At 48.0% G+C, this 24,260-nt stretch overlaps 1 protein-coding gene across 1 annotated transcript in view; it reads left to right on the top strand.

Moving 5' to 3' along the window:
- The window catches only part of Med27 (mediator complex subunit 27), a 169,262-nt gene that overhangs the window by 124,681 nt on the left and 20,321 nt on the right, over window positions 1–24,260 (top strand). Inside the window, exon 5 of the mRNA XM_055600641.1 lies at window positions 18,829–18,936. Within this exon, the coding sequence (XP_055456616.1) occupies window positions 18,829–18,936 (108 nt within the window). The remainder of the gene's footprint in view (window positions 1–18,828; window positions 18,937–24,260) is intronic.

Below are 24,260 nucleotides of genomic sequence, written 5' to 3'. Positions count from 1 at the left end.
TGTGGCTGGTGAGTAGAGGATGTCAGCTCTGTCTCATCGCTGGTGCCCGTGGCATAAAGAGAGTCTGACACCAAGTCAGATTCAGAAAGAGACATGAGTGGGTTTTGTTTTGTTCTGTTTTCTAATTTCTTTGAGTACTTTTATGAAATTTCTTGATTCCCCCAAAACTGCTAAGTATCCATTGCATCTTGCCTTCTTTAGTTACAGGAAAGCCCTTCACAGAAGTGCTGTGGACCTGTATACATCTGCAGATTACTGGGAACTGAGCGCACCCTCGAACCCCCTCGAGTGCCGCCTCTAAACTGATGACAGCCTAAGGCAGCCTAGGCTGTCTCCTTTGCCCCAAAGGTAAAGGAGACCTTTTTGCCAGCAGCCTAACCATTTGCAGTGATGACCTTTAAACCCCACAGCTCCATCTGTGTGTTACAGCTGCTGTGTCCAAGGAGCTGGGACTCTGATTCCACCTCCCCAACAGGTCTGCTCCCCAGGCTGGCATGTAGCAGTGAATTTAAACGTTGGAGAAGGCGATTTTAATACCGAGGGAATAGTGGTGGATGTTTCTTTCTAACTGTTTGTGTACAGTATATGAAATTGATGTCTAGTAGAAACAGCTAGCATTGTTTTTTTTTTTTTTTTTGAGGCAAGGTGAACCTGTACATTCACCATTCAGAAAAGTGCCCTCGCGGCCTTAACTGTGTGTGTTTGTCTCAGGCTGTCTAATTTGATTTATTCCGTAGTAAATGTTGGGCCAGTTTTCAAGCCAGATAACTTATCTCACATTCTGCCCCTAGTTTGGCCTTACTCTATTCCAGTGTGTCCCCTGTCCTGTAACAAATGTTTATTGATCAAATGCTGAAAGATAGCCCAGCCCCTCCTCTCTAGCTGCATGTCACCGGCACACTACTCCCTGTGAGCTGCCTCTTGTCCCTGGGCCTTCTGCTCCGCACTACTGTCTTGCCCATGCTTGGTTCTGTCCCCAGGACTCTTACCTCTGACTTTTCCTAGGTCTCCTGGTCTCCATCTTCCACTGGAGTGATCTCTCCACAGAGGCCAGCCTCCTCTGTGCTCCTGGAATCCATGGTATGCAAGGGAAAGCCTCCTTAGAGAGGCTGGTGTGGTTGTGATAGTTTGGCCTCAGATTAGCTGTTCACGCTCAACCCCACCGTTCGCCTCCTGCCTGGCCATGCTCAGAGCTTTCTGCTGTTGCTCATCGCCATCTTGAATGATACAGTTCTTCCCGTGTGAAGCAGACCAGAAGATTCAGCATCCTTCACTCCAACTGCTGAATGCCAAGAGCTCTGTGCATTTATTGCAGCAAGTAGCATTCCTCCTTTTCCACAGGCTTCTTGGGAATGCTTAGCTGCCCGCTTCTGTGCTTTGTGCCCATGTCCCTCTGCCTGTGGTCTCCTTCCCCGCCTTCTCTCCCAGCAGAACATTTTTTAAAAAGGAGCTGCTTCCATCTTTCCTAAGGTTTACATTTACCTTCTGCTTGGGTAGTCCTTCCTTCCTCATTGTTCCTCTAGCCCTTCATACACCTGCATTGGTAGAATGTGCTGTACACAGAAGAGGCATCTACTGATCTTAAAGAATTGTTGCTTTAAAACACCATTCAACAGTACCTGTAGTCTGAGGTACTGCTATGCACAGTGTTTATGGGGAAGGGCTGAGGTCTGCCTGTGAGCATCTGTTGTGCTCTGTATCTGTGGTTAGACTTCCATAACCCTTGCTACTGAATGAAGGACCAATACAAAGAAAGGTTCTCATGGAACATCCCAAAAACCACCACAGCACCAAAAAAAAAAAAAACAAAAAAAAAAAAAAAAAAAACCTGAACTATTCTTGTTGTTTTTTTCTTAGAAAACAACAGTATTGAACAGTAGGTAGTCTGGACCCTTGGAGTCTGTGTCTGGCCCAATGGAGCCCTGTTGTTCAATACCCTCTATAGTCTATAATACACTGCAAGAATGCAGGACTGCCATCAGCTCCATCTCACAGAAGTGCGAATGGCAATGCAGCCAGCAAGTAGACCCCAGGTGCATGCCTAGGAAGGGCCAAGCAAGCACCTAAACTCAAGTGGCCTGGTTCTCCAGAGCCAGTGTGTGGCATGCCACAGTCCCCACCACCCGGGGTCATTATGAGAGTACTGAGCATTGACGATTGCTGTTTGACTACAGAGAGCACAGTTAGTACAACTAATTCTAATTAAAGTTGCCAGAGGTAGAGCTTTGTCAGAAGAGCTGTTAGCACCGGGAATCCAGGCTGACTTATCTTTAGATAAGTTGTCTTGATTCAGATTATACTTAGTGGTTGAATCTCGTTAGCCCCAATTCACAGTGTAAACAGACCACACATGTAAACATTTGAGACCTTCCAGGGTTGTATTAAATCTTCCGCCCATTTCACATCAGTGCATCTTGGCAGTTTGCTTTATTCCTTACTCCTAGTCTACACATGTGGCTTTTCCTCCGTTAATCGTCTCATTGAAGCCATAGAATGAGAGAGCATTTACTCAGTTTCAATCCAAGTGCTGTTCATAGTCCAGCTGTTGACAGCTAGATTAAAGGATGAACATGCGTCTGCACCAGGATGGCCTGTGGCCTTGTTAGCTCTATCGTGTGGGACTTTAATTAGAATTAGTTGTACTAACTGTGCTCTCTGTAGTCAAACAGCAATCGTCAATCAGTTCAGAGGCAATCGTCAATCACTTCGTAAACGGCACACCCTGTCGGATGCTGCGTGGAGGGCTCATCCTGTAACGGCCCAGTGCCAGCTACCGTCTTTTCTTACCTGGTTTTGCAGTCTCATTTCTTCTGGACTCTCATCTCTGCCATGTTAACCTTCTACACTGCAGCTGTCGTGCTGCTTTTGAACTGTCGCTTCTCTGCCTGGAAACACCGCTGACTTCCTACTGTGTGGGGAAGAGGGATGGCCCATCCAAACCCACCTGATTTGTCCCTCCCCATGTTACCCGTTCCTCAGCATATTGTCTGTATCTGTTCACTTGCATGCAACCTCTGAGAAAGTAGCAACAGTTCCATCTACCACACGGTGCCTGACACTTCAGGATGCCCCTCCAAGTGCATCCAAAGTTAAAGAATGAGCTGTCCAACAGTGAGATCCCACAGCAGCCCTCCGAGGCGTGCACGTTCCAGAAGGGAGGCAACTCGTCTCTGTACTTCCCAAACACAAGCCTGGACTGGTCTGACTTACAGTGGAGGTTCTGCCTAGTCCGGTCTCATGCTGTCTGCTGTGCTGTGTGGCTCTCATTTTTGTGATGTTCCTAAAACCAAGGAGGGCCAGATTTTGGTTCCTACAAGTACATATTTCCACAACACCCTAGCTGGAAGCCCACCCCAAGAAGAAAATTTATTTTTATTTTCAGTTGTATTAGCAGATACTAATTGTACAAGGGAATTATTTCACTTTGACATTTTCAAGCATATGTGGGGTGTACATAGATCATGTTCATCACCCCCTCCCACCTAGGAAAGGATGATTCCACCCAGTTCTGTCTTGTTCTTGTCGTATTTGCAAGTTGAGAACTGTGCCTGTTTATGAAGGAGCTGCTGGTAAGAGCCTCTGGAGGGACAGTGCAAGACAGGTGCTCTGAGGATAAAGTCCATTCCTGTTTAGTTCAACCGCGGCCGTGGTACAGAGAATCCTGCTTGGATTTCGGTTAGTGCCAGAGATGGAACTTGGGCCTGGCTACACCCCAGCTCTTCAGACAGGGTCTTCAGATTGCCTGGGAGCTGCTTGGGTTTGTTTGTTTGTTTGTTTGTTTGTTTGTTTGTTTGTTTGTTTTGCTGGTTCCTTTAGTTTGTGCAGTATAAGGAAAGCGCCCTGACCTCACACACTCTAGGCAAGTGCTCTCCCACTGACCGCAGCCCATGTCCATAGTGCTAGTTAAAAGTGTCAGCTTCACCCCAGAACTGCTGGAGCCCTAAGCAGCCCACTGCCCCATAGTGAAAAGAGATTCGCAGAGAAACCTCATAGCAGATACTCCAGGAAGAGGTAGCTGAAGGACCATGGAAGCAGCCAGATACAGGAGGTGCTGGCCTCTTCTTCATTCCCATGAAGACTGCCGAACCCTGGGAGTATCCTCCAATGGCTCCTTCCAACAACAGGCCTGCACACGGTTAGACCCTTTATCACCAGCCCCTCAACAGAAGAGTCAGTGCCATTTTATAGATGAAAAACTTCAAGTGAAGAGGTTCCACGACAGATCAAAGGTTGTGTGCGGTATGGCCCAAACTTGCAGCAAGCTCGTTGAATGTCAGAGCCCCAGGCTCCTGTCACCCTCTGCCGTTAACCCTAAAAAGCTACATGGATTCAAAGATGTACAGAAAGCTCCTAGAGCATGTAGGGGACTGGGGGAAATGTGTTGTAATGAGTTGTGCTTTTTAAAGCTTTTTAAAAGAATGATGGTTTTGATAAAATTTAATTTTGGTGGAAAATGCTTTCTGAAAATACTTGAGATGTTCCCAGTTCTATTCTCTCCCTGCACACAGGCTTTATGAAATGATTGTTTTGTTGATAAATTTAGTGTTCAGTTGGGACTTACATGTAGATTGTACCTACCCTCAAAGGGAAAGAGGATTTTATAGTTTCCATTCATTCTCATTAAAATCAGAACATTTGCATCTTAGCTTTTACATCTAGTTCCAGGAATTTTAAGCAGTCTGATTGTATGGAAGTGGGTCGTATTAATTGCAAATGGGCTCGACATCTGCTCGCTAACAGGGAGGGCTTTTTTTTAGTCCCGTTTTGTTTTTATATACGATCTACCAGAGTGATTAGGCAAGAGCTACTGCTGGTGCTATTAGAAGGCTGGGTTCTCAGAGGCTGAGAATACACCCGTAAAAATGAATTTAAGAGCGAGTCTCTGAAAGTTCTTGAACCGGGAGCGATTAGACATCTGAGAGTTGATAGCTTTTTATCCACAGTCTGTTAAGAAGCTGTCTTCTGTCCTTGGAGCCTCCATTAGTCAGCTACTCGGGTGCCAAGGTTATGGGTTCCTTACCCTGGAATAAGAGCTTGGGGGCACGCTGCCCAGGCAGCTGCAAGGCATGCAGTGGGCCTGAATGAGGGCTGGTGGGACCCAAGCAACTGGTGACTCACTCCCAATAGGCAAGTCACTTCCTCCCTGATGCTCCTTGTAGCGCTGATGCCCACAGTGGGTCTCTGCTCCCTAAGGAAGCCAGTACCTAATCCGTTTGCCTACCTGCTGTTCTATTCAGAGCCCTTCCGAACTGGCCTGCACACGCTGGCTCTTTGTAAGGAGAAAGTTTGGTATAGCACTTCTAACTACAAAGCAAATACTTCACCGGGCCAGTCTGACTACAGACCCTCTTTATGGAGAACGCTGCAGGCATATTAGTAACTAAAGCGTCTAATGGCTCCTGGGTCAGAAAATTATTGAAGAAAGCATTTGCTCTGAACTCCCCCCACCCCCTAATCTTCTGGACTGTTTTGTTTTGTTGTTTTTTTTTTTAACTACAGGTTTTGGGAGAAGCCAGGACTGAGCCTCCTCGTGCCTTCTGTATGCGACAAAGTCAGGGAGATGAGAAAAGATTAGGGAAAGGATGACACATCTTCTAGAGTGGGTAACATTTTCTCTGTGGTGATTTCCTGACCCTGCCCACAGTGCCTGTGTCTAGTAGGGTACAGTTGGCATTTGCTGCATGAATAAATTGTTATATGCTCTGGGGTCTTTGCCAGATGATGCTGTCTAACAATGTAGCGTGGGATTCTAGTTAGCTGCCCAATGTGTATGGTCTCACTCCTGCTGGAATCAAGGGTTAAACACCAGAACGTTCTTTTTTCTGCAAAAAGCAGGTATCCTTCTCATGCATGGCTATCTGCTGCCCTGCTGCAAAGCAGATAGTCCTAAGAGTTAGTGTTTCTTGACTCCACCCCCCTACTCTCTGTGTCTTGGGAAGTTGATAGGTGTTAGGAGTGGGACTGGCTGCCACAGAACTGAGCAAAGCTAGTTGGTGCCCAAAGGGCAAGCCTGCCTTGGCACATGTGGCTCTGACTTCACTAACCTCGTGAGTTCTGCTAGTGACAGGTGACTTCTTGCTGAAACCCTCCTTTCGTGCACTATGGCTCTGTTCCCCAGTAGCCCCTTTTCCACAGACTGTGGCTTGTTGCCCAAAGGAAGGATCCCTGGCCCAGCGTTAATACGGGGAAATCATTTAGAGCACTTAATTTGGGCTGACTCTTTATTGGTGCACTATTGCAATTAAGTTAGATTAATGAAAGGTAAATTCCAATCTATACATGAAAAAAAAAAATCTCTTGTAAAGATCCTAATTAGAGTATGTGTTTATTTAGCCTATCGTGCTTTAATTGCATCCGTCTTGCTATTTACAAACAGGCATCATTAAAGAGTAATGAATGTGTGAAGAGCATTAATACTAGCGGCGGGGGGGGGGGGGGGGGGGGGGGGGGGGGGGGGGTGGTTTTTTAAGGGGGGGGGGGGGGGGGGCGATGGAGGTCTGTGGTGGGTTTGATTTTCAAATGAAGGGGAATGCAGAGTGATGCTGGCCAGGGAGGAGAAGGCAAAGCAGGCGTTATGCAAGGCAGCAGCTTGTTCTTCGCTGCAGAGGGCTGGCTGCTTTTAATTGGTTGCAGCAGTATAATCTGTAGAGGGAAACAGACATCTCACACAGTCGTCTGAGAACTCAGCCAGCCATGATACCCACCACCCCCACACCACACGTGCCCTGCCCTGCCTCCACCACCAGGCCTGCACTGTGGGACATCTGCCCACCAAGCCACAGAGGTTCCTGGGGGCTGGAAAAGCCATGCAGGGTGTGTGTGTGTGGCTTTCCTCATGTTACACAGCTCCAGGCCCCTTAGCAGCCTTCCAGAAAATCCAAATGTGCGCTAAGTGAGAAACAAACTCATGCTGTTTCCTTGGCACCTTTAATATCACAGCTCAGTCTTACATAACTTCAGTTGTTCTTGGAGTTGGATGCAGCTTCATCTTCCTTAGGTGGATGCTTAGTCACTTGTGTTCTGCCCCCACCTGACGTAAGTGTAGAAAAGCTGAGGTTCCAAATGGAAAGAGAGAGCAGATGGGAGCGACAGAGCGCAGTGATGATCCCACATCACTTCTCTAGTTCTCGGTGCATTTTCTTCTGGGCCAGGGCTAGAACTCAGCGCTGGGCTGTGTGTTAGAGCCTGACTTTAAACCTCAGCACCAAAAATAAGAAAATGCTTCCTGTTAATCAAGTTTCAGGACTGGGAATGTGCGCAGTGGCAGAGTGCTAGCATGTGTGAAGACCCAGGTCTGATGCCCAGCGCTGTCAAACAAACGAAACCCAAGAATCAGGTTTAAAATCCAGGTGAAGAAGTGCCAACTCACAGGGGCTCTTAAAGTCCTAACAGCATAGTGCTTATAAGAAAAAACAAACCTAAAGTGCAGTGCCTCAGTTTCCCCCTGTGTCCAGTTTACTTCACTCAGTTCTGGAACTGCATTCTATATAAATGCAAAGTGCTAGTGTTGACACTAGAGTGGAGCCTATATTTCTCCAGGGAGTCCTGGGTGAGTTGAAGTCCAAGGTTTAATTTATTTTAAATCAGGTTATAGGAACTCAAAGTTTTCAGTACATCTTATGTTTATCTTCAAACAAACTTAGCATAATTTTAGGCTGCCGTAAACAGAAGTAAAATGTTTTTATTTAAACTACTACATGTATTTAAGGGCACAGATATGCATTATCAAACCCAAAGGGCCCAGATGTGGCTGTGGATCTGTCTCTTTTGTAGTTGTTAACTTACAACTGTTTCCATTTTCAGCTTACACAACTGTGGGGCATGCTTTTCCATTCATATTAATTGGATTTTAAAGTGACCTTGTCCATGTATTGATTTGAATTAAAATTTTCTACATCAAGGTCAAGTTGGCATACATTCTACAAACAAAATATTAAGAAGCCAAGTGCTGCCTAACAGGGTATTGACAGAAAAAAAAAAAAAAATGGAGATTTAACAGAACCAGGTTTATCCCAGAGGGCACCATAGTACCATTTTAAAGCCACTGGCAGGTCCACTTGGAGACTACCATCACCTGGTCCCCACAGAGCCCAGAGTCAGGGTGAGCAAGCCTTCAGCTCCATGAAGGCCACCTAAAAAAGAGCGCCTCTTAGAGCCCTTTAAACTGCGTGAAGTTACGCCTAGCACTTGTCATGGGTCAAATCTCTGAACTGCCCTTCAACATGGCTTCTCTTTGACATTTCAAAAGTAGCTCCAACTTTACAGGGAAGTGATTCTTTCCCTGTTTTTTCCTTCTTTCTCATTAAATGCCCAGACTGTTCAGTTGTGTGGGGCTCAAACTGGAGACTTGGGAGAAAGATGCCTCACTCCTCTGTTAACAACAAAGTATGTCAGTTGTTGTTGTTTTATATGTGTATGTGAACAAGTGTGCCTGTTCACATACATGTGGAAGCTAAATGCTGGTGTCGGGGTCATCCTTGATCACTTTCGGCCTTCTATCTTGAGACAGGGTCTCTTATTTTAATCTAGAGCTCACCAGTTCACCTAGGCTCACTAGACAGCTTGCTCCAAGGACCCCTCTCTTATGCTGGGATTATAGGTTGGCATTTACGTGGGTGCAGGAGATCCAGACTCCAGTCCTCACGTTTGCACGGCAAGCACTCCACCCACCAAGCTGTTGATCAAGCGCCAAATCACATCAGTTCATGGCATTGCCCCATCCCTACACTGATTGTGCCTCAAGCCGCCACCATCCCTGTTCATGGTCTCCTCATTCGGTTTCACGAGCCTCCAAGAAGCAGATGGTGTACATCAGGTATGTCACTCCTTTGCCCAGCCCTTCAAGGTATCCCTTGTCACTTAGAAGTAAGCTCTTGCAGGGTATGGTGGCTCCTGCTTTTTTTAATGTGTATTGGTGTTTTGCCTGCATTTATATCTGTGTGAGGCTGTCAGATCTTGACCTTAAAGACAGTTGTGAGCTGCCATGTGGGTACTGGGTATTGAACCCAGGAACTTTGGAAGAGTAGTCAGTACACTTAACTGTGGGGCCATCTCTCCAGCTCCCATGGCTCATGCTTCTAATCCCAGCATTCAACAGGCAGAAGCAGGTGAATCTCTGTGAGTTCGAGGCCAACCTGGTCTACAAAACAAGTTCCATGACAGCAGGGCTCCACAGAGAAACCCTGTCTTAGGGGGGAAAAAAAAGAACAAGGATAAACTCGTTCTGAGAGCCTTAGAGACTCTGCCTGACCCAAGCCTCCCCACTGCAGTCTTTGCGCCCACTCCTCCCTTGCTCTGCCCTGCACGTTGCCTGGGCTGCCTTGGTTTTAGGAAGCTTAATGAAACTTAAACTAGCCCCTTCCCTAGCCTCCTTGTCTTCTGGCCCCACAGCCTCCTCTCCCTCCAGGAATGCCCAAGCACAGGAGTAGACACCCCTTGTTCATTTCTGTCTTGGCACACTATGGGTGCCTGGTAAACATCTGAGTGAACAAGAAAACTGCTAACATGTCACTGTCTCACTCAGGTCACTTTGTACACATCAGCCTTTCCTGAACAAGCCCTTTAAGCTGCCGCTGTTCTGTTCATTTCCTTCATGAATGCAGTGGCTTTTTTTCTTTTACCTGTCTGTCTCCTGCCACCAGACCACTAGCTCCATGAACTGTTTCATTTACCTCTCCAGGTGCTAATGCCTGGCCTGCACTAACACATGTTACCAAGTAGACGGAGGAAGGAATGCCAAGGGCAAGATGTTAGCATTCCAAGGTAGCTCTGGGCCATGTCATCTGTCTGCCTCCCTCTCCTGTCTCCTTTTCTAATCCCTTTTCTCCTGTCTTTCAGTTCTTCTCATAGCAGTGTCCTCTCTACCTCACCTGCATGTTTTTCTGTCCAGCTGCTGCAGAGAGGCAAATTAGCAGCCTAACCAGGGCGTGCAGGGGCAGAGCCTTCTCTGCCAGGCCACTGTGTGATCCCTTGATCCCAGTGCTATGCCCATTCCAGCTGGTTCCGATGCCGCAAGTATCATGGGAACAGGCTTCAATTCTTGACAGTCATGTTCTGTGCTAGGTTCAGATACACAGCTTGTGCTGTAGAGGATTGCTTTCAAGGCTGTCCAAAGTGCCCATTGTTTTCAGTGTGGTCAGGAGTCATTATGCTGCTTCTCCATCAGCTAGCCTGTGTCTATACATACTCCTTCTGGAGGGCTCTGCATGTATATATCTAAAAATTAAAGTAGATTGGACTTGATTTTGAGAATTCCTAATATCACAAAGGAAGCCTGAAGGAGAGTGAGCCCAAGGCTGGGAAGCATGGTCTATTCTCTTCTTTCTTTGGGTTTTTTTGTTTTTTTGTTTGTTTGTTTGTTTTGTTTGGTTGGTTTGTTTGTTTATTTGTTTGTTTTTGCTGAGGGGGAGACAAATAGGATTGTGAAGAGTTTTGTATCTGTAATACAAAATGGAAAATGATTTTTTTTAACTCTGCCATGAACCTTTCTATGAAATTTGCCTGGTAGCTAGGTCTCCTGTGGTTAAAAAAAAAAAAAAAAAAAAAAAAAAAAATCCCATGCAATTAGAGCAGCTTTGGATTTTCTAGAGAGGCAAGAGTTAAGTAAATTTTAGAGTACCCAAATTGCTAACATTGATGGCTTTTTGGCAAATGACTCCAATTTACCCATCAATGGACTAAGCCACCTAATGAGAAATAAACCTTATTAGGCGGGGTACTTGGTAATTATTAAATATAATGGCAACAGTATTATAGCAATTACCACCATGCAGTGAGCTAAGGACATGATGCTGGAAGATGGTAGCCCCAACTGTGTGTCCTCACAGAGGCCACATCTTGGAAAAGAGGCCAAGGTTCACTAGGTGGCTTCTCCCTGGTCATAGCCACACTTGTTCTCTCCTTGTTCTAAGGAGAGTAACTTAGCCAAACATGTAGCCAGTGGGGCAGAGCCAGAGTCTGGGGACGCTGCTGTCTACTGTGTTAGGCAGACTTGTTTCACCTGCTTCAGCCACCCCTGTAGCTGTTTGACTTTCTGTCTCAAACCTAGTTTCCAGGTGGGTGTCTCTTCCCCATTTCAGTTTTTCTTCCTTAGTTTGCCCTTTATGGATGGGCATGGTAGAGCCCTTGAATCCAAACGCCAGAACAATGACCACCAAGTCACCTGACCTCCATCCTCCCAGCAACCTTCTCTGGCGCTGTGCTGAGTAGCTCTAAACCCTACTCTCTAGAACTCTGGCTTCCCTTTCCAGTGGCTTTGCACATCCTGAGTCCTTCTCTTTCACATACCCTGAAATACGGAAAGACTTGGTTTTCTGTGCTGGTCCTCAGTGTGCCCTGGTGCTTTCCTAGGTTTGGCCCCATGTTCCCATGGAAATGGGCTTGCTGCCCTGCCCCCACCAATCCTTCCTCACACTCTCTCCCTCCCCCATCTTGCAGGGTACCACAGACAGTCTGTGTTCGTGACCCCATCCTTGCCAAGGCTCCGAGCCAGTCTGGCTCAGATGCTTCGACCAGCCCCACTGTTTCCTAGAAAGAAGCAACTGCCAGCACCGCATCTCTGCCTCCTCAGGCCCCTCGCTGCTGCAGCTTCCGAGGCTGCTGTTCAGACAACAATTCCGCCCAGCATGACTCTAGCAGGGCTGCACATACCCAGCAGCTGTGTAGAATCCAGAAGGCTGGCTTTTTAAAATGCACTAAAATTAGACAAAGCAGGTACATTATTAACGTCTTAGCACAGGGTTGGGAGTATGCACAAAACCATTGGTGAGGGAAGCCGGAGTCCTAGGGAGTAGGGTTTAGAGCTACTTAGCACAGCGCCAGAGAACGTTGCTGGGCGGATGGAGGGTCAGGTGACTCCTGGCTCTGCGGTCACTGTTGCTGGCATTTGGATTCACTGGCTAGGCAAGATACGGGGAAACAGCAAGAGGTAGCTCCTGGCTTTGCACAGAAAAACAGCGACCTTGGACTCCAGTCCCCAGCTTCCTTCTGTTAAAAATGGAAATAAGACAGCTGCCTGGGCTGCCTCCCAGGTTCTTAGAGGAGCACACTGCAGCCATGCAAGCATGCCCTATTCTTAGAGAAAGAAGTGAGGTATGTTTTTTAAAGAGAAGGCCCCAAGAAGCTATACAAAGCCTGGATGGCCTTGGGTGCTTTTGTCCAGTCCACATCTAAGAACCTTCCTTGGAGGCGTGTCATTGGAACGCTCCTGGGGATTACCTGCCTCCACCCCAAGCCTCTCTGGTTGTAGCAGATGGCTCTGTGATACAGCACTGTCCTCCATCAGTGCTCTGTGTGGGGAGCACCGGGGTGTCCTTCAGTTCTCTTCCGGTGCGTGCCATTTTTATCATCACCCTAGGGCACAGTCTACTATCCCTTTAACAATGAGAGGGCTGGGGTTCGGAAAGATGACTCAGTAGTTAAGAGCACTTGACCCAAGCTTGGCCCAGCACACACATCAGGCAGCTCACAACCTCCTGTAACTCTAGCTCCAGGGGATAAAATGCCCTCTTCCTGCCTTCACAGGCACCCGGACGTAGGTGGCATACAAACACACAGACCCATATAAATAAAAATAAATCTTAAACAGTGGTGATAGAGGTGGAGACTAGAGCCTCTGTAGGTGCTTGGCTGCCTGAACCAGGGTCTGGAGCCGATGGGGCACACCGTGATAAGTAAACCCATTAGGACTGGTCACCTCAGTCTAGTCCTTCAGAGTTAGTGCAGAGAAAGCTCCTTAGGGCTATAGTGGAGAAAATGGCCCCCCAACCCCCTACAAGTGTGTGTGCCTGCCTTTCTGCCTCTACATCCCAGAGCATTTCTTAGACTGCAGCAGGGCCCTTAAAGCTTATTTAACCTTATTTGTATGGGAAAAGAGCATTCATGGGTAGCTTTATAGAAATGGCTGGCTTTTTTTCAAATAAGACACCCTCTCCCAATGCAGGGCTCAGAAATACAGCCAGCTGTTGGAATAGCAAATCCTATGCTGTCCCCTTTCCCGCCAGCACACGTGTACACTGTGCTAGGTCGGGGCCATCTGGCCTGGGTTTCTCAGCGTACCTCCCCCAAATTCTACACAGAGCTATTGCTCATCTCCAACTGCTTTGGCTGTGCAGACTACAAGAATGTGTGATTAGCAGTCTTCACTACCAAGAGGGGGTCTCCAGTAGGATAACCCCTCAGTCACTGGGTCTGACAGAGCTGAACCAAGTATGTCTTCCCTTCTTGACTTTCCTTACACTTTCTCTCCTGTCTGTGACATTCCTAACCACAGTGAGCTAGAATCCTGTCAGGAAAATGTGGCTTGACAGGTAGCTGCTAATGACCACTGTCCACCCAGAGCGTGGCTGACCCAATGAAAGGCTGGCAGTGCCAGCACTTCCAGACACTGCCCTGGGATAAGGAGGCCAACAAGGAGGCTACCTGGTACCTTTCCAAGTGCTCTCAGGTTCCTGCTCAGAAAGCATAGTGCTTCCTTGACTGTCATTACAGTGTGTCGCTCACACTCACCATACCAACTGCCACAACTAGTGAGGGAGCTCTCAGGAGCTGTGTTGTTCAGTGTAGAAACGTGTTACCTTGGCAACAGCAAGCACGCTTCATTACCAGATGGCATTAGCTTTTATCTGTGGTACCCCATAGCCATTGCCAGGAATCAGCCCATAGCCCCTGTCAGTGAGCATCTTGCTTCTGACTGTGGCAGCCTTGGCTGGATGTAGAAAGATGCCCATGTCCCAGCTGCAGTGGTATTGTTAACAGTCCTTCCAAAGCCCAGGGGCTCTGTAACCTGGTGCATCCAGATAGGCTAGAAACTTACATACTCCACATACTAGAGCATCTGGCTCATGGAGTGATGCTAGGACTAGGAAGCACATTGTAGAATGTGCACCCAGCTCCATAGTGGTTGTTGGTGTTGCCCACTCCACCACATCACGCTCAGGAGGATGCTTTGTGGTGCATTGCACCCTGAGAGGAGCACTGCAACTTGCATCCCTTTTTATTTCCCCCTCAGCCAGCTGCTCAACGTTTCATCCTACTTCTGAGCAGACAGGCATGAGAGACTGACTTGTCCTCTGTCATACTTCCTGTAGGGTGTGGGATGGAAACCCTCAACCTGTTCTATACAGCAAATGGCCATCATTGTGGGCAGTGAGATCTGCCGGATGGGCCTTGTGGCAGTTTTCAATCTTCCTTGATCTGCAGGCTGGCTTTCTCCCTTGCCCTTGATTCATCATATTTTATTTGTCCTAGAAGGTAGCACCACAGCCCACAGCTTCCTCACAGCCCTGAGTGTGACAGTGGGAGGGAGGATGGGCCCCAAGTGGTGGCTCAATGACCTGGACAGTACTTCTGGTCCCATCGTTGCTGCTAACTGGCCTCAAATCATTGTACCTTAACAAACTCCAAATGGGTGCAGGCCAAGGAGCAGTAACTACTAGTGAGCCCTTTGTCTACCGGCCTTGCAATGCTGTCCGTCTAGGCATTGCCTGCTGGGCTCCTCCCAGTCCTGCAGCAGAGGCAGCCCTGTTTCTCTCAACAGAAGTACTTTATTCAGAGGTATAAAAAGGCCAGACTTTCCCACAGCAGAGTCAAGACCTGACTCAGTGTGGATAGAGCATCACCCAGAGCAAGTGGAAATGCAAATGGCCCTAACTCTGTGCCTCTCCAGCCTAAATGAACTCCAGAACCCTCTTTGACAGACTCCATAGAACCTGGTGGAAATGGAAAGATAGTAAAAACTAACACAATCTGCCCAGCAGCAGCCATCCTCATGCAGGAGTACAGGTTCCAAGGGCTCTTACCAAAGCCAGACCGCAGACTCATCTCCTGGCTGGCTGTGCAAAGTTCAGGGTAAGACACATCAGTGCTCCCTGAGGAGCATCTCTGAGTGCAGACAGTAACTTCTTTCACTTCAACCAGCAAAGCAGGAGAAATAGGCACCCCAGCATAGGCTGATGGCATACGTCAGCCATCACTCACGGCCCACACTTGGATCGTGGCATGAACAAGTTCTCATTTCTTTTCAAAGTGACATTTAGGAGACTGTTGGAAATCTGATAACTAATACACCAGATGTTTGCTAGTGTTGGACAGTTGCTGTTGTCTAGACGTGAACCTGTCACAGTATGGCTGTTTTGTTTGCAGAACCCTTGTCTTTTAAAGATGCATACTAAAATATTTCCAGAGAACTGATAGCATGTTCTTCACTTGGTTCACAGTAGAACAGGGAGGGAAAGAAGGGAGAGGTGACACTAGGTGGCCAGTGCTTGGGTCATAGGCCTTTTAGGGTTTAATTTTGTTTATTTTTTACAGAGTCTGAGCTGGGATTTAAACGATGCGCCCTCACCCCTCCTGTACCAAGTTGAAGGACGGGTGTTGGAGAGATGGCTCAGCAATTAAGAATGCCTTTCACAGAGGAAGGACCTGGGGTTTGCTTCCCAGCACCAGGTTGCCCTACACACAGGTGCTACTGACTCCAGCTCAAGGACATCTTACTCCTGACCTATCGGTCTTCCTCAGCCCTGCAAGTGGATTTATTAATATTTAAAAACTTAGGCCTATGCTTGGCCAGACTCTCAGCTAGCTCGTTTTAACTTATCCCAACTATTCTAGCCCATAACCCCTCACGTGGCTAGTTCTTCACCTCTCTGTCAGCCCATGTCCAGCTGGCAGATCTCCACTTCATGATCTTCTCCATGAGCCCTCACTCTGCCCAGAAGATCCTTCTTCCCCTTCTGCCCAGCCACTGGCTTTCAGCTGTTTGCTAAAGCCAATCAGATAGAATTCTAGATTGCCTTAAGCAAGAGAGGGAGGAACAAATATTTACAAAATATGAGGCCAGTGATGGGCCATAGCTCTCTGCCGGTACAGAATTAACAACTGAATATACAGACACACCTTCACACCTGCACCCAACACTGACCCCTGAGAGTACCAGCACAGATGTGCACAGACTCACACACAGACACAGACCCACTCACATACATAGACAGACACATACACATATTTTTTAAAATAGAAATTAATCTTAAAAAAAGAAAAAATCTTGGCAGTCAGTCATGGAAGTTCACACCTGTTAACCAAGCACTCGGGAAGCAAAAGCAGGAGGATTGCTCAGTTTGAGGCCAGCCTGTGATATAGAGTAAAGCCTTGTCACAGAACTCTCCCCCTCCTAAAGTACCCTGAATTATTATTGCTGGATTAGAGGAGCAAGAGGGGTCAGGTTGTTTGTTTGTTGTTGTTTCCAATTTAATAGCTCCCTTTACTGACAAGAATGGAGTGAAGAAGAGTGAAACAGGCATGTGAGTAGCTTTCAGGTTGGCACAGCACTCCTGGACAGCAGCATGGCAGACTGTGATATTTGCCCCAGTGATTAGAAACCTGTGACTCTGCCCTAAAATAGGAAATGCCCCAGAGGTTGATAAGAGGGCTCAGCAGGTGAAGGCGCTTGCCTGCAAACCTGACGACTCGAGTTCAGCCCGGAACTCACACGCTGGAAGGGGACTCCCACAGGTTGCCATCTGCTGTCTGCACGCACACTATGGCTCACATGCATCCGCACACATGGACACGCACAGTAAGTAAGTAAAGCGTAATTTAAAATAATAATGTTGGCCCTACATGCAGTGGCAGTATGGTACCAGAAGTACCTGCTGCAGCCATGTTTGTGTTAGGGAAACTTGGAAATACTTTAAGGGTGTGGTGGCAAGAGAGGGGTTGGAAAAGGCCCGGGGCAGCACCTGGCACTGTTTCTGAAGACTGTGCAATATGGAGGAAGGCCTGTAATGTAATTACGTCAGAATTTGGTTTGCAGACATATACAGGAATATGGGAACCATGTATTGTGTAATAAAATATGGATCACCTGAAAGGTCAGCATTCATCAGTTGCTGGACAGAGCTGGGGCTGGGCATGGCTAGGCTCACTGGTGGGCTACGGTTGTTGGCTGTGTGATTGTTTGAGGGCTGTGCCTACAAACAGGAGCTGTAGGAGAAAAGGACAGGAGACTTGGCCATATGCTCTGGACACCCAATGCGGGGCTTGGGCTGGAGGCAGGAGAAGTCCACTTCTTCCACGTGCAGGAGGCCAGAGGCTTACATCAGGCTCAGGCTGGACTTCAGCATGCTCTGAGAAGGAAAAGGAAGACCCAGGACCTAGGCTCAGAGCCTTACCTAGTCCCACGGCTGGCAGCAGGAGGGGGACAGCACCTAAGAACAATAAAACTTAATGCACTCTTTAAAAAAAAAAAAATTAAAGGAATTATCCAAAAACTATGAATGGTGGCAAAAAGACTGAGCCATTATCTTCCCACTGATGCCCTTCTCCAGAAACTCAAATTCCTGAGACAATTTGTCAGTTAAATAAAAGCAGCTGGATTCAGGTGTTTTTAGAAGGCAACTCGGCTACTGAAGCTTCTGAGCTCTGTGTGGTGGCGGACAGCTTCTGGTCTGTCAGGTCTGCCTCCTTCCCTTCCAGGAGGCCCCTGCTGATCCTGCCATTGTGGTCCATCGGCATACTTCAGTAATGATTCAGTGTCACCTGGTGTAACAGTATTTAAAAGTACACTGTAAGATGTATTGTCAGTATTCCTTAAGTGTAAACAAACACATCTCTCTCTCATGCCGTGCTTATGTTCTGCACTGGTAAGGCACACAAAACAAAATGAAATATCATCCTAGCACCCATAAAAGGAGCCAGGTATCAGCATGCCCACCAGCACCTAAGACTGGGAAATGGGAAGGTAGTCATCAGAGAGAGGCAGAAAGCTTCAGGGAACAAGAGGGCAAGAAAGGGTTGCTTGAAAGTAGTCTCTCTTGACACTGGCAGCAAATTGGCATGGGAGAATAGGTTTGCTGTATGGGCTGAGGTTTTCTTAGACCAGCAGGGTTTTCTTTGAGCAAATCTGAGATTTCTAGTCCCATCAGAATATCCCAGGCCACAGGCCTCCAGTGGGCTCTGGGCCAGGCCTGCCTTTAAGGTCTCACCTGGAAACAGAGAAGGCATGCGTCTCAGGCATTGCCTTCCAAGGAAAGGCAGTATTACTTCAGTTCCTATGAAGAGCCCGTTGCCCCTATGTAGCAGTGTCTTTCTTCCCTGGCATTGTGGGAACCTTTATAGAAGTTCTTTTTGTGTGGGGGTGATACAGGGGAGGTTATTGAGATGAGGCCTCACTAAGTAGCCATGGCTATCCTAGAACTCACCAGGTAGACCAGGCTGGCCTCAAACTCACCTACTCTGCCTCCCAAGAGCTGGGATTAAAGGTGTGCAGCAGCTTTTTAAGTGTTTTCTTAATCCATGGTGTGCTTAGGTGTGAGAGAGGAAAGCATGTGAGGCCCTCATAGCCGTTCTCCTCCCTTCAGGTTCTCTTTGACATTGTTTCTCTACTTTCCACCAGCTAGCAATAGGCAGCCTCCACCAAGGGGTGCCGGGTGCCCGTTTCTGCTCTCTGCACTGTATTCCATGAACTATACGTGTATACTCATGGCCAGGACACAGATGAACACCAGCGTGCTCGTCAAACCGAAATTAGAGGACCCCACCCTTGGAAAGTGGTGGAGCAGGGGCTCTGGCCAGCAGATGGTGGGAGCTCAGAAGGCAAAGCTACTGTGTGTGACGGTCTGGGCTATCATGGCAAACTGAGGAGTTTGCCATGGCTGGGTCTGCTGAGTACATTAAGGTGAAGCACTGAGCTCTCCTCCCAAGTCCTCTGCTGCCTCGCTCAGAATTAGGACAGATAAGTGATGGTTTCTGCCTCCACCATTCTTCCCAGCTCTGTGTGATTTGCATGTTGAGTGTGAGCCTTCACACGTGTGTACTCATGTTTTTTGACAGGTGACCTTGGGAAAAGTGTTGAAAGTGATTGTCGTCATGAGGAGCCTGTTCATCGATCGCACAATTGTGAAGGGATATAATGAAAACGTCCACACAGAGGACGGGAAGGTGAGTGTCCTAGAGTCTTGGGGAGGAACTCTTCCTTTACTCTGTCCCAGAATGGAATTCCAGGGGACTGATACCAAAAACCAGCAAATCAGCACTGAAGGGTTCCACAGACTAGTCAGCATGAAGATGAACCCTTGACAAAAACTATTTCATTCTCTTCGCTTGCTCTTTCAAGCCTCCGCTGCTCACTGCAAGCCCGATGCCCTCACTTGAATTTCTAATTGAGCACCTTAGACCCCAGTTGCCTCATTAGACATGTCTTCTGAGGAAATAGATTTTTTTCAAGTCAACCAGCACATCAATAGCCCAGGGTTCTGCATTTTGCTTTTCTCAGAGCCGTGAGGAAGACTCAAGTTAGTTTGACACAACCCAATGACACTCTTTCCTTGACGCTCACAACTGACCCTTGGGGAGTCACAGTCTCTTAGCTGCACACTGAATACCTTAGTGGGAAGAAGGCAGCTTATTCCTACAGGTGATTGTCCTGCAGAGAGCTTGCTCTCCACAGCCAGACACAGTGAGGAGGCAGGTGCTTTCCTGGGTGAGCAGTTTCCTGAAAAGTTTACTTGAGTGTCCCTCTACTGTCTAGAGTGCTCGAACACCCTCCATCCGGCTCTGTGGAAAGCATGGGAAGACGCTAATGAGAGCTGACAGCCTGCATTTTTGTCTGCTCCCAAGCGTGATGAGCACCTGCCCCACAGACCCGCCCAGGTTTCCCCTGCCACTCTCCAGCACGAGACACCCCTCCTCCCTCTCTTGGGACCTTTCCCTTTCCTCATTTTAAATATTAACATTTCAATGTGTTTGGTAATAGCAATTGCCACTCAATGGCCACATTATAATGAGAATGGACAGTTCTTGAAAAGCAGGTGGTAGACTCGGCTTTGCCTGTGACAGGTGTACTGGTTGCTGTGCTAAGGTTAACATTTGAGCAAAGTACCCAGCATTCCCATGCTCCCGAGACCACAGCTACCAGAGAAGTGGTTGTTCTTCTACATTCTCTGCCTGGTTTGTCTCCCGGTTAATAGCATATCATTTGTTGAGAGATTTCCTTTCTCTTTCTGGAAAAATCAGGCTGTCCTTGGAGAAAGAGTGCAGAGTGAGGCTGGCAGGCCAGTGGGCGTGGCCCTCACTGGATTCTAAATTCTGCCTGGGGTCAAGTGGGGTCCCTGATTGCTGGTCTGCTGCCGAAGCCAGGCAGGTTTGTGCACACTCCGCAGGGAGACTGGCCCTGATGAGCATGTGGAAGTTCATCAGGTTGAAGGTGCTGCAGACAAACCTGGTATGAAACAGCTGTTACTCACCCTTGGATTAGAGCTTGAGAACAAAGAAGGGCTCTAACTTGCACCCTGCTTGCAAAGTTACCAAGTCAGGATGCAAATGAGCCACACTCCAAATTCAGACCAGGAATGGAGATATTGCCAGCTGTGTGTGCTGCTGGCACGTGGTGTCCTGCTGACCAAACCCAGATTGTCCCCAGTAACACACAAGAACACCCACACTCTACCACCAGGAAACACTCAGAAATTAGCGGCTAGTACTTTTTGCTGCACTCAAAGCAGGAAATTCTCTACTATGTCCCTCCGGAACCCCACCCTGGTGGTCTGCCACAGCAGCAGCCACCACATTTCTTCCTTCCCATCTCTTCCTTGACCCCTGCTTCCCAAGGGTTCTCTCCTCCCTTTGCCCTCTCCCCTTAGCTATGCTGCCTCCTCAGGGTTCACTCCCTCCAAAGAAGGGCCTCAACTCTTCACCTCCCTAACTGGGTTCCTCCTCCCTCCTGTCTTGGTTAGCCACACCACCACCCAGCTGCCTAAACCTTCCTTCAGGCCATCCCCGAAGGCTAGGCTGTCTGTAGGTGCTGGCTGCCACCTCTCTCAGATCCTCTATTTTGTCCCCACCCCCACCCCCAGGCCCTCTGTTCTCTGCTTCCTTATTCTCACCTTTGCTGATCTGATTCCTGCTCTTTCCAATTCACATCCAAGCCCTAGTCCTCCTTCCCTTGCACAGTCTGTCCTGCCCCTACAAACAGCCGTGCATACAGAGGGTTCTCTGCTTCCTGACATTCCAGTATTATTTGGAATAGCCTCCCCAGAGGAAGAAGTAGGTATTAATAGGTGTTAGATATAGGGCAGCCCATGCACCCAGGTTTAAGAAAACTTGGGTTTCAGATAGTCCCAAGGATAAGGCCCTGGGCCTCTCACAGTTAGGCAAATGCTCATCCACCCCTGAGCCATTCCCTCCCTCTACCCTGGCCTTGTACTCCATAGAGGTGCGTATTTTTCTCACAAGGTCACCAGTTTTTTTGTCATCCCAACTTTGTCCTCAGAGCATATTGTATCGGCAGCTTGTGCGACATGCTTCTGAGATCTGGCTTACGGAACACAATCCAGACACCTTGGCAGTATCTGACTCTACCTGCCCCATTTTCTGCATGTGCCCTGTCCACTCCCCAGCCTTGGTGCCTACCATGGCCCCTAGGACAGCCAAGCTGCTATACACATTTGCCTTTTCTGCTTTTCCCTGGGTGCTTGCTCTCCTACCCCACCTGGCAGGCTTTCATCCTTTAAAATGTCCCGAATATTTTATCCTCTGAGGTGCCTCTCTCTCCCTCTCTCACTTTCCCTCTCCCTCTTCCTTTCCCCTTCCTCCTCTCTCTTCCTTTCCCTCTCCCATCCTCCCTCCCTCCCTCCTGCCAACCCCCACCTACTATCATAGCCTAGTGGGTGTAATGCTCTTGCACTTGCAGTGCTCAGCCTGTCCTAGCTGTACTTTCCCTTAGAAACTGCTGTCAGACTCATGTTATGGAACGGAAGCCAGATCCTAGGGTAGGGAATTGTTTAGGTGAACTAGTCCTGTGACTTTGTCCTACGGTAAGGTAGACCATAGTTCCTGAAACAGCCTGGAAACACCGCTGTGTTCAGGAGAGAGGCTGATGGGATAGTCTACTCAAGAGGTACAGCGCTTAGCTGAAATGGAAAAATGAAGAATCAAGAAGCAGTGGTCATTAGAACCATAAATAATCAGACGGAAGGGACATACATATACACACCCTCCTCATGAAACATTGCTGTTTCTCCACTGTACGGCAGAAAGTGGACATGTTGAGGGAATCTGGGTTTAAGGATGGCTGGCCCCAGGGTGATGGGGCACTGTTAGATACGTGTACTTAGTGTAACAAAAGTCATGTTTTCTTATCTGAGGGTCCTCACACAAGGTTCACACTCTACGCTCCTAACTGCAGTCCTAAGCCTATCTCCCCAAGGCTGCTCACCTGAGCGATGGATCTTACCTGAAGGTCAGGTCCAGTCTCTAACTGAAGTCTCAGACTCAAGGGTCAGGATCCTGAGGGCAGATGATGGTGCTGTCTCTCCAGATGTGCAGAGCAGAGCACAGTGGGCATCATGGGGTTCTAGCACTGTGTCCAGTCATCTGGAGTGAGTGATGTCACTGGGTTCTGGTTATCAGATGCAGCCTGGGTGCAGTGGGGATCCTGACTAAGCTATTTTTACATGTCTAAAAGGCTTTTTACTATGCTCCTTACAGGCAAGAACCTCTTGATCTTTTTCGCACCTGTGTACATGGGCTCATGTGTATGGGCTCAAAACAAGATCAAGTATGACTGCCAGGGCCCGGCCTCAGTTGGTAGAGAAGCTCTCAGCTGGCCTGCTCTCCTGAGATGGCAGCTCCTCCCATTTGACTAGTCTTAGGTTTTTCAAGCACTTTACAAAAGACTGCAGGTGTTCAGTTCTGAGTGCTAAGCCCGCTGTGGGCACACTAGTGTCACACTCCCCAACAAAATGTAAGATTTGGAAAACACCAGTGGGGCTAAAGACCTAGTCTGCTGGCAATTCTGCTGTGAGGCGGTCGCAGCCCTGCATTTGCTCAGCTGGCGCCTGGGCTCAGAGCTCATTTTGGTGTGGTCCTCTGGAGCTCAGCCTGGGGTGCCCTGGATGGGTTCAGCCATGGGTTCCCATGGCCTTGACCGCTGTCATTGTCTCCCATTTGCTGGTCCAGCACATTGTCTTTAATGTCATGGTAGTGTCCAGTCACACCCACCCACCCCAGGTTCTAGGCAGTTTTTTCCGTCAACATCCATCCACACACACTGTCACCTTGCACTTTTTGCTATCACAGCCGCTAGCCTGATGCCCTGTCTCTACCGGTGATGCATATTTTTATATTGAGCTCCAGTATCCTTGTTCCTCTAAGAATAAAACTGCTGTTCAAACTTACCAACCACTCTTGGCTGTAATCAGGGAGTGAGGGCTGTGACTCAGCATGTTAGCAGGCAGGGTGTGGGGACACCTGGCCATTGTCCTGATTTTATATCAGTCAGACTGGAGAATGGACAGAAAAAATAGAAGTGTCTCCATTGAATTTATCTTATTAGGGGATTTAGGTTATGTTAATGCTATAGCTTCATTAATTACCCCATATCAATAAAAAAGGCAGCTTTTAGCCTCCGAGCGTAAGAGAGGAGAAGAAATGGCGGTATCAAAGAGAACCTTCAAAGACAGCCAGAACTGTCTCCAGGGTAATTTCTGATCCTGCATTCTTCCCACTTCAAAGTTGGATGTGTGTGTGGGTCGAGGGGGTTGGGGGAAGCTTGAATCTGATTTCTCTAATAAGTGTTGGCATCAGCCCCGTTTGATATTAGATGCAGGGAACATTTTGATTTGTTATAGCCTTTGAAATTGTTCAGACGACCTTCAGAAAAATGGCCTCTTGTTACTTCTGGAGAGAAGGGTGAGAGCTAGGAAAGGGGAATGAATCCATCTGGGTTCCTATGCAGAGGGTGCCCGGAAGTTGTGCTTTCAGCAATTTTTTAGTAACAAATGCATGTCCTGATTGAAAGTGAAAAGTTGAAGAATAATAGAGCTGTAGCATTGCTCTCCTGGGGAGACTTGTTTCTGCCCCTTCTCTGGGAGGAAGGGCAGATGTAAGAAGATGACCATACAAAAGTTTTCCATATCTCGAAAAACTTGGGCAGCTGCCGAGAGGTCCTTCACTGGCACCCAGTTCTATCCTTCCTCAGACTGACATGTCTGTCACCCATTGGTCTTGCAAGACACAGATCCCTTTAAAGATTTCCTTTAAAGGTTGAGGCCCCTGCTGCAGCTTAGGAGCTTCATTTGGAAGTGTCCATTTTAGATCATTTAAAATTCTCTGTGTGTGCTGCCTTTTGAAATGAAATAAAGAATTGATAACTTTCTGATAAGCTGCCAGCGCTTTTGCACACTGCAAAATGAATGTTAGCAGCGATGATTGGCACAGCAGCAGGCCTGGCATGGATGTGGAGGCTGAACTCTGCTGGAGCACCC

The sequence above is a fragment of the Psammomys obesus genome, unplaced genomic scaffold (assembly GCF_907164565.1).
Source record: "Psammomys obesus unplaced genomic scaffold, mPsaObe1.curated_primary_1811, whole genome shotgun sequence".
NCBI classification, from domain to species: domain Eukaryota; kingdom Metazoa; phylum Chordata; class Mammalia; order Rodentia; family Muridae; genus Psammomys; species Psammomys obesus.
This window is presented reverse-complemented; position numbering and strand designations above follow the sequence as displayed.